General features: G+C 63.3%; 2 protein-coding genes across 2 annotated transcripts in view; both read right to left on the bottom strand.

Moving 5' to 3' along the window:
• Nucleotides 1–1047: 1047 nt before the first annotated feature.
• On the bottom strand, nucleotides 1048–3434 carry KLHDC7A (kelch domain containing 7A). The gene is made up of 2 exons (XM_085320453.1): nucleotides 2590–3434; nucleotides 1048–2538 (listed from the first exon to the last, which is right to left on the bottom strand). Exons 1-2 carry the CDS (start codon nucleotides 3432–3434, stop codon nucleotides 1146–1148), a joined length of 2238 nt encoding a protein of 745 aa, XP_085176579.1. The 3' UTR covers nucleotides 1048–1145.
• A 506-nt stretch (nucleotides 3435–3940) lies between these two features.
• The window catches only part of IGSF21 (immunoglobin superfamily member 21), a 7553-nt gene continuing 2017 nt past the window's right edge, over nucleotides 3941–9476 (bottom strand). Inside the window, exons 2-10 of the mRNA XM_085320451.1 lie at nucleotides 9326–9438; nucleotides 9039–9160; nucleotides 8659–8777; nucleotides 8412–8527; nucleotides 6802–7276; nucleotides 4774–4859; nucleotides 4507–4699; nucleotides 4362–4400; nucleotides 3941–4205 (exon numbers count right to left, since the gene is read on the bottom strand). Coding sequence (XP_085176577.1) covers nucleotides 4132–4205; nucleotides 4362–4400; nucleotides 4507–4699; nucleotides 4774–4859; nucleotides 6802–7276; nucleotides 8412–8527; nucleotides 8659–8777; nucleotides 9039–9160; nucleotides 9326–9438 — 1337 coding nt within the window. The 3' untranslated portion in view covers nucleotides 3941–4131. The remainder of the gene's footprint in view (nucleotides 4206–4361; nucleotides 4401–4506; nucleotides 4700–4773; nucleotides 4860–6801; nucleotides 7277–8411; nucleotides 8528–8658; nucleotides 8778–9038; nucleotides 9161–9325; nucleotides 9439–9476) is intronic.

Raw genomic sequence — 9476 nt, 5'->3', positions numbered from 1 at the left:
AAATGTAAAAATTTAAGAAGTTGAAGCAACGTGGTTGCCTAATTAACCACGTCAGGCTTAAATAAACCTCAGCCAAAAGCAGTTTCGGCAGCGTTTYGCCCGCTTTCTTGCCCGAAACCYGCTCCCYGTGCGCGGCGCGGCACATCCCCGGYGCCGTTGYGTCTCGTCRGGGCCGACCGGGTTCCCGTCGGAGCGGGTGGGAGAGCCGCTGCTGGTGCCGCGGAGATTGCCCTGCTCTTCGCCCGGCCGCTCCTGCTAAGGGTCCTGCTTTKCTCCTGGTTTCCTCCACCGAGATGTTGTCCAAGCTGCAATTAAAACGTCCCTCGGCCTCTCCGGTCCCCTGAGGTTTTGCTAAGACTTTAAATGACGCGCWACAGCAGCCGGCGGTTAAATTTTTGAATGCTCGTTTTGATTTTATTTAACGCCAACTGTCTATAGCTCTGTAGCGTCTAYACACGCAGCGTGCATATAAATAAACCTATATATTATTCCGTACCGAGGACGAGGCAGTAGATAACGAAGCGAGAGCAGACGCCCTGGAGCAGCGTTCGTGCCCTGCTCGTGCCGCTCGGGATGGACTCGACCTGCCCTGCAAGGCTGGGGGGGGACGCCGCGATGCCGCGCTCCGGCTGGGGAAGCGGAGGCACGCAGGGTAGGCAACGGGGTTGGCACCACCAGGACGTGCGAGYGATGGAGTTTGGGCTGGGCACGCCGGCGTCTGGGTCAATGTTTAAGACCTGGTGGTTGTAGAGTGTAGGCTAAGACCTGGTGGCTACGGCAGCYAGCAGCAGGCTGCTTCTCTTTGCATCTAACTGGACACACCTAATTTAAATAACTCTGAGCAAACGTGTCCACCCGATCCCTGCTTTGYCTTTCCTTGTGTCATCAGGGATGGGTTTGCTGGCAGCAGGAAAAGTGCAGTTTGTCTCCTTTCCCCCTTACRGGGACTGGAACGAGGGCTGCTCCTTGGTGGGCCACCTTCACCCTGTTGGTGTTGCTCCAATGCTACAGCTAGGTCAGCGAGGTCCTTGAGGAGGCTCTCGCTGACCTTTGGGATGAAAATGTGGGCTGGTGGCTCCCGCAAGGAGCTGCTTTGTACCCTGCAACCGCCCCCGAGCCGCCCCCGCTGGGGCAGCGCGGCGCCCTCAGACCCGCGTCTGCACGCTGCCCGCCTGCGGCAGYGCCAGGACGGCAGGCAGCAGGCTGCCGCGGGGTGCCGGGAAGGGCCGCAGCGCCTTGGCCCCGAAGCGCGGCGACACCACGTCGGCCAGGAAGCGGAGGTGGAAGTGCCGGCCGACGCAGTGCACCAGGCTGCCCACGGCGGCGCACTGGAAGCAGGTCGGGTAGGGCATGGCGTAGGTGGCACACTCGTACCACAGCTTGGCCTTGGCGCCGCAGCGGTAGACGCCGATGCCCATGCTGCGGTTGAGGTCGAAGCGGTAGACGAAGCCGTTGGCGGTGACCATCTCGGCAGTCCGGTCCTTGCTGCCGCCGGTGAGGCCGACCTTCCAGCTGTCTTGGCGGGGGGCGTAGCGGAGCAGCAGGTAGCGCAAGGTGCCCCCCGTCACGTAGATCTCCCCGTCACACACCGTGGCCGTGTGGGCCACGGCGAAGGTGTCGTTGGGCAGGGGGGCGGTGAAGGCCCAGCGGTCCTGCCGCGGGTCGTACCGCTCCACCGTGTAGAGGCACTCGCCGCCGATGGCGTACAGGCAGCCRTCCAGGGCCACGAGCTTGCAGTGGGGCCGCGCTTGGTTCAAGGGGCAGATCTCCYGCCAGATGTTGGTCAGCGGGTTGTAGCAGAAGACACGGTTGGAGGGCTGCTGCGCGCGGCCCAGGCCCTCGCAGCCGGCCACCACGAAGAGGTAGTTGAACATGCTGCACATGGCGCASCCCCTGGAAACCACCTCCGGCGGCACGTGGCAGAGATGATGCCAGCGGTCACCTCCGTCATCATAGTAGCAGAGCCTGCTGGCGTGAAGGCCCGGCTCTTGGGTGCTGATGTCCGCCACGGTGAGGCATTTCTTGCCCTTCATCCTCTGCTGGAGGATGAGCTCCTGCTCGCTGGTGCTGAGGAAGCCGTAAATGGAGGGGTTCCTCAGGACCTGCAGGTAGTTGTCACTCATGACCTTGTAGGCGGCCTCCTGGAGGTGGCTCAGCTTCTGCGCCTTGGCCATGCAGAGGACTTCATAGCAGTTCCCCAGGTCCAGGTGGACATCTGCGGTGAGCTCCGGTGGCATTTGGAAGAAGCTGGTGCCTGCCACAAGCTCTAGCCGGGGCTGAGGCAGCGGGGCTGCACGGCAGGGGCTCGCCGGCGGTGTGCCGGCCTCTGCGGCCTCGCTGGGAGGTGTCGGCACCCCGAAGCCGTCCATCCGCACCTGGAGGTCGGGATTCTCCGCGATGTGGAGGACGCTGTCCTTGCGGCCGAAGGAAGGGCCCACCCTAGCTCCCGTGCCTCCGCCGCGGGAAACCGCAGAGTTTCCCACGAGCGGYGGCGGGAGAACGGGAGAGGCGACGGGGTCAGCTAGGGGCACCGACGCTCTCCTGCCATCTGGTGTCTCCAGATCCGGAGACGCTGCTTGGGACCGGCACGCGCTGAGCTGGCCCTCAAAGCCCTGCAGATCTTCGGGGCCCTGCTGCGAGCTGCGGAGCGGGGCGGTACCCGGGTGGACATAGGGGTGAGAACTCTTCTTGGACACCGAGTGGGAGATCGATTGGACATAGTAGTCGTAGACTTTGCCTTTGAGGCCGGAGGCCGCGGGGGCTGCGTGCCCGGCCCTGGCGTGCCTCTCGGTGATGTAATTCTCCTCCACTTGGATCTTTGCAACRGAGGAGAAGGAGTAGGAGGTGTCCGAGCCCGCGTTGCTCACCGTTATCGTCAGCCCCAGGTCCGAGGTGACGCTGAGGGCCTGCATCYTTGCCCCGCTCGCCTGGGCCGGCCCCGCGCTCGCGGCTCTCCTGGCCCAACCCCGCTCCGTGCTCTGGGCACGGCTGGCCAGCGCGGCGGCTGGGCTCGCCAGCTGGAACGTCCCGCGCGCGCCCTCCTGCTCCCCGAGGCCGGCCCGGCTCGGCTCACCTCCTGCTGCCGGAGCCGTCTCGCCCGGATCGGAGACTGGCTGCCTGCCTCGCTCTCCTTCCTCTTCCTCCTCCTCCTCCTCCTTGCCCGCCGGTAGACTTTGCTCTGCCCAGCCGCTTCCAATCCGCCTGCGCCGGAGGCCYGGCAGTGCCTCTCCAGCACTGTCCCCGTCCCCGTCCCGCGCAGCCGCTGGCCTTCGCTGCGTCTCTGCGCCGGGCTCGGCTTGGGCGCCCATGCCGGCAGGCGCTCGGCGCTTGCGCGAGCGAAACGCCCACGCCAGCAGCAGCAATGCGGCGGCGGCGGCGGCCGAGAGGAGCAGCTTGCCGGCCAGCGGCGCATTCACCGGCCAGTCCGGGCTCATTTTTATTATTATTATTATTATTATTTCGCCGAGGAACGCAAAGAAGCTGCTTAGGTACCGCCGAGGCCGGGTGGCGCCGGGGGCAAGGTGCCTCCGAGCGGGCAGCCGACGGGCGCAGCGGCTGCTTTCCATAAAAGCTTTGCATATTTGAGCAAGGCGGGCCGAGGCGGAAAGGTGCAACGCGGGAGCTGGCGGCACAGAGCTGCTTTTATTAGGACGGGTAAACACAGACGAACCTCGGGGCAGGGAAACCGGCCGCCAGGCGCGATTCCCGCCCGGAGCGCGCCTCGTGGCCCAGCGGGAACGGCTCCAAGCAGGATGCGGGCCGATTGCTACGCTTTTTTATTATTATTATTATTATTWTTTTWATTTATCATCCATTTCCRGGCGAGTGAGTTTGCCKAGAGCCCCAGGGCACGGCCCGATCGCCGGCCGCCCCACGTGAACGTGCCGCCGGCGCGGCACTCCAGCGGGCAAAATATTAAGCGCAACCTGCTAGGGGAAAGGAAGGGAGCGAATTTGTCGCATTTTAATTAATTTGGCTGAGGATGCCAAGACACAGACAGAAAGAGCCCGAGACTGCAAATATTATAGAAAAAAAAAGAAAAAAGAGAGAGAACCAGTTGACGGAGGTGTGAAAGCCGGCTGAAGCCGCAYGGAGGAAGAGGAGGAGGAGGAGGACGAGGCGGGCGAAGCTTCACGTGAGCTCCAGGGTGGCTGTCAGGGCGAGCACCGCGGCGAGCCCGAAGCCGCGGCGGCCGGGCGCCGAACCTGGCAGGAAGGAGAGAAGGAGCCGGCGCGTCGGTGGAGCGGCGCCGCCGGGCTCGCGCCCGTCTCTCTTCCCGCGGGGGCTGGACACGAGCTCCCTGGGCGAGAAACCAGGAACGGGCGGAAAAGTCCGTCTGTCCGGAAATGCTTTGCACTCACCGTTGGAGTCCTCAGTTCCTCTGGGAATATTGGGATTTTCTAACGGGAGACAAAAGGCAAAAGTGCAGGTTAGCCAGGGACCAAGCTGGGACGCCGGGGTGCTTTCCCGGTGCGTCACGGTCTCCTGGTGGGGCCAGGGCCGTACCGAAGACGATGAGCCTGGTGTGGGTGTCCGTGGAGCCGAGCGGGTTCTGCGCCGTGCAGCGGTACATGGAGCCGTTGAGCTCGGCCGGCACCCGCTCCAGCACCAGCTCCTTGCCGGCGTGCTCGGCGCTGCCGTCCAGCAGCCTGCTGCCCACCCGGGTCCAGGTGAACAGCGGCTCGGGGAAGACTTCGTTCTGCGGCCCGGGAGAAGCGGGTTGTGAGATGGGCACTCAAGCACCCCGGTCCCGGTCCCGGCCCGCCGCCTCACCTGAAAGCCCTGCACCAAGATGCGCACGGTGTCGCCGACGCGGGCTCTCGTCGGGGTCATGGTGATCTTCGGGCCCTTGGGAGCCACTGCAAGGAAAGGGAAGGGTTGTCAGAGYGGATTCCCCACCCGGACGCCCTTGGCCGGGATCGACGGCGCTTGGACGGACAGTCCCGGCGAGAGGCTCGGTGCAGCGGGCTCACGTCTAGGAGATCCGCAGATGACTGTCCTGAAAAATACCCATCGGTGGATGCCGGCGGTCGAGAAGGGCACTCGCTCACCGTGATGCCRTGCAGGGGCTTCTGTGGTGACGGGCTGCAGAAGCAGCCTGGTGCAGGGCAGGACGTCGTGCCCAACGGCGGGCACCCAATGCAGGGACTCGGTTAATTTTGAGGTTAGTTGTGTGTTGAGAGAGRTCCTTCAGGCTGGTAGGCGGAGGTGAGGGCTTGCTGTCAGCAAGCAAGCGACAGCCCTCCTCATCGAGGTCTTTGGCTGTGCGACCTCCTGGCCAAGGGAGATGGTTACTCGAGCTCCTGGCTCAAGGATCCTCTGGGGCTCTGCAGCACGGAAAGTGCTGAAATGCAGGACTTAGTTTATTCTTGGGCATATTTTGCACTGGGAGAGGGCTCCTTGTTAGTAAGCCACCCATGAGACCCAGCGAAGCAGCTGCTTAAGGCCTTGATGAGCTGAGAAGGTGCTGAAATGCAGGACTTGGGTTATTTTTTGGCTAGGTGTGTGGTGGTGGTAGGAGTTGGTCTATATTAGCAACCTGTCTCCCTCCCACCCAACCCAGTGAGGTGGCTCATGAGCTGGGAAGCTGCAGGGGGCCAAAACRCAGGGCTTGGTTTACTTTTCAACTTGGTGTGTGTTGGGAGAGGTCTTTGAGGCTGGGAGGGTCCTGCATTAGCAAGCGTCCTCCTGCCCTGCCACCAATTCCTCAGGACTTGACGAGCCTCCAGCACACAAGGCAGYTCAAGGAGAGGAGTTCAGCCCACCAGAGGCCAATGAGGTGGAGCTCTCCCAGTGAAGATGATGCAGCTGAGTGCCCTGGAGCAAAGCCAAGGCACCATCCTCTCCTTCATTGGGCCCCAGGGGAGGAAGACTGGAGCTGCCTAGCCTTGTCTGGGGACTGTCATGGCAGGGTTGCCCAGCATGGAGTGGAGGTTGGTGGGCCGAGTGAACGGCCCTTGTCAACTGCCCCGTTTGCTGGCCCCCCATGGTTGCTGCGCTCTCATGGTCRCTTGGGGAGCTTCCGCTCTTCTGGGAGCCAACAGGGCTGGCCCAACCTCATGGCCAAGGCCTTGTCAACCCCATAGGCTGCCCCTGTGTGGGGGCCGGCCAGGCTCCTTGCCAGCACCCCAGGTGGGATGGGTTGGGTGGTCRTGGCCAGCAAGCCTATCATCTGGGGCATCTGCAGCCTCGCTGCCTCCAGGGGGGCTCCTGGCATGGCCTCATTCTCCTGGGACCAWGTGTAGATGGTTGGAGGTGACATCTCTAAGGGGGTGAAGACCCCTCCAAGATATGAGTCTGTCYAGGAGACTCAGATTGAGACCACTACCACCACCAAAGGAGATAACAAGGGTCCACCACGTCCCCTCTGGGTGGCAGAAAATCAAGTCAAGGACCCACCAAACACCTACGCCAGGACCCCAAACACCTTCCCACAAATCTCAGCTCCCTGCTTGCCTGGACCTAGACCTGGATCTGGACCCAGACTTACACTAGATCCAGTCATAATCACCCCTAGGCTTCCCATCCATCCATCCATCCTAGGCTTCTGTCCCTCCCCTACAAACACCCTTTCCTTGCTGGCACCCTGCCTTCGTCCCCACTCCAGCATCCCCAAACTGCCCCTTGCACCCAGCTAGCCTCCTGGAAGCCCTTGGAGCACTGCGTATCTTACAGCACCTGACCGTAACCCCACTGTCACCTGATGAACCCCCCAAATCATGCACAACCCTCCCGAGGGCACCTCGACCTCCCTGGAGCCCTGGTGGCACCACTGGCCCCATCCTGCTCGAGGGTTCGTACCGAGGGTCACCTCCGCCTGCATGGGCATGGAGAGCGCCGGGTGCTTCACCTCGCAGCTGAAGAGCGCCTCGTTGTCGATCTGGGGGTTCAGGGTCCACGTCAGGGTGGCCCGCGCCTCCACCGTGCCGTCGCTGACGGGCACCTGCGCGTGCCGGACGTAGTAGATGGGCTCGGCCACGTGCACCCAGCGCGGGAACTCGCGGCTCACCACCGTCTCGGGGATGGCTTCGGTGGCGGGGCCCCGCTCGGCCGCCAGCCCCCGGGGTGGCTCCGCCGTGCCAGGCGGTCGCCCGCCCCGCGCCTCCGCCTCCGCCGCCCACAGCGGCTTCGGCACCTTGGTGTCGTCCAGGTCACGGTGCAGCAGGTTACGGGGCGCCCGGCCCTCCGGCGAGCCGCCGCCGCCGCCACCGCCGCCGCTCGGCGGCTCCGGCAGCGGCGTCGCCTCGATGGGCTCCCCGTCGCGCTTGAAGTACACCTGCGTGGGGGGCGAGAACGGGGCGCAATGACGCACACACTCGACCCGCTGCGCCGACCCGCTGCGGCCTTTGCACGTACCGACCCGCTGCGCCGCTTGCACATACTCAACCCGCCGCAGCGTTTGCACCGACCCACCGCAGYGCTTGCACCAACCCGCTGTGCTGTGTGCACTGACCCACTGCACTGCTTGCACTGACCCATCGCAGCACTTGCACCGACCCACTGTGGCCTTTGCACCAACCTGCCACAGCGCTTGCATCGACCCACTGCAGTGCTTGCATCGACCCGCTGCAGCGTTTGCACCGACCCACTGAAGCGTTTGCACTGACCCACTGTGCTGCATGCACCGACCCACTGCACTGCTTGCACTGACACGTCACAGTTCTTGCACCAACCCGCTGCAGCATTTGCACTGACCCGCCGTAGTGCTCGCACCGACCCGCTGTGCTGCATGCACTGACCCGCTGCACTACTTGCACCAACCCGCTGCACTACTTACACCAACCCGCTGCACTGCTTGCACTGACCCATCGCAGCGCTTGCACTGACCCACTGCGGCCTTTGCACCGACCCGCCACAGTGCTTGCACCAACCTGCCGCAGTGTTTGCACCGACCCGCTGCAGCATTTGCACCGACCCACAGTGCGGCATGCACCGACCCACTGCACTGCTTGCACTGACACGTCACAGTTCTTGCACCAACCCGCTGCAGCATTTGCACTGACCCGCCGTAGTGCTCGCACCGACCCGCTGTGCTGCATGCACTGACCCGCTGCACTGCTTGCACTGACCCGGCGCAGCGCTTGCACCAACCCGCTGCAGCGTTTCCACCAACCCGCTGTGCTGCATGCACTGACCCGCCGCACTGCTTACACTGACCCATCGCGGCGCTTGCACCGACCCAACCCGCTGCACTGCTTGCACATACTCAACCCGCCGTACTGCTTGCACCAACGCACCACACCGCTCGCATGGGCCCACTGCAGTGTTTGCACCGACCCGCCGTGCCGCTCGCGCCGACCCACTGCACCGTTTGCACCGACCCGCCGTGCCGCTTGCGCGTGCTCAACCCGCAGCACCGTTTGCAGCGACCCGCTGCGCCCACCCGTCTCGCCCGCGCCCGGCGTGCTCACCAGCGGTGCGGGCTTGCCTCCGGCCACCACGCACACCAGCGTGAAGTTCTGCGCTTGGTAGCGGCTGAAGGGCGCCGGCGTGTCGGCGGCGACCACCGAGATGGACGTGGGAGGCGCTGCCGGCGTCGGGGGCGAGAGAAGGCAGCCCGTGAGCCTCCCCGGCTGCCAAAAAAAAAAAAAAACCCAACCCCCCCCGCCACGGGCGAGCGCGCTGCTCCGTCGCCGCGGACCCGAGGGTCTCCCTCACCCATGACGTTGAGGAAGACGTTCCCGGAGGCCAGCACCACCTTCTCCCGCGTGGCTCGGTCGTAAATGCCCACGTGGCATTCGTAGGGGCCGTTGTCCGAGATGCGCACCTCCGGCAGCCTGGGRCGGACGGCGAGCGGCCGTGACGCCGCCGGCGTCCCCGGCCTCCCCATCCCTCCCCCCTCCCCCCCGAAAAGGAAAATAATTCGGCGACGGAGCGATTCCCGCGGCCCGTTGTGCTCCGGGATATATTAATCACCCCGTTAATTCCCGCAATCGAAGCGGGCAGAGCCAAGAAAACACAATAAAACCAGATTAAACCCCGCTGGAATTTGGCATCGGGGGCGGAAAACGCAGGCGCCGGGGTTGCTCTCCGCTTACCGCACCGTCGACTGGTAGAGCAGGTCTTCCCGCCTGCGGGGGCTCTCGGCGTGCGAGTAGTTGGTGGAGAACATGGCATCGAAGGTGAAGAGCTTCTGCTTGATGGTGCCGCCGTCCGTCACCTGCCGAGGAAAGGAACGGAAAATATTTTTATATATTTTTTTGTATATATATATATATATATAAATAAAAAATTTTTATTTTTTTAAAATACAAAAATAATAATAAAATTATTTTAAAATTAAAAAAATTAAAAAAGTAGCCTCCGGCAGCGGGCCCGCGCGTACCCGGTACCAGACGATCTCGCGCATCCTGCCGTCCGTCTTGAAGTTGCATTTGAGGGTCACGGCGTCGCCCACCACCACGGGCGGCAGCGGCTCGATGCTCACCGTGAGGTAGCCTGCGAAGGAGCGGGGAGAGGGGGTGGTGGGGGATGGC

Source organism: Rhea americana, unplaced genomic scaffold, assembly GCF_003343005.1.
Source record: "Rhea americana isolate MKP2758 unplaced genomic scaffold, rheAme1 scaffold_638, whole genome shotgun sequence".
Lineage (NCBI taxonomy): Eukaryota > Metazoa > Chordata > Aves > Rheiformes > Rheidae > Rhea > Rhea americana.
Note: the sequence above shows the minus strand (reverse complement) of the source record. Positions and strands in the feature narration are given on the sequence as shown.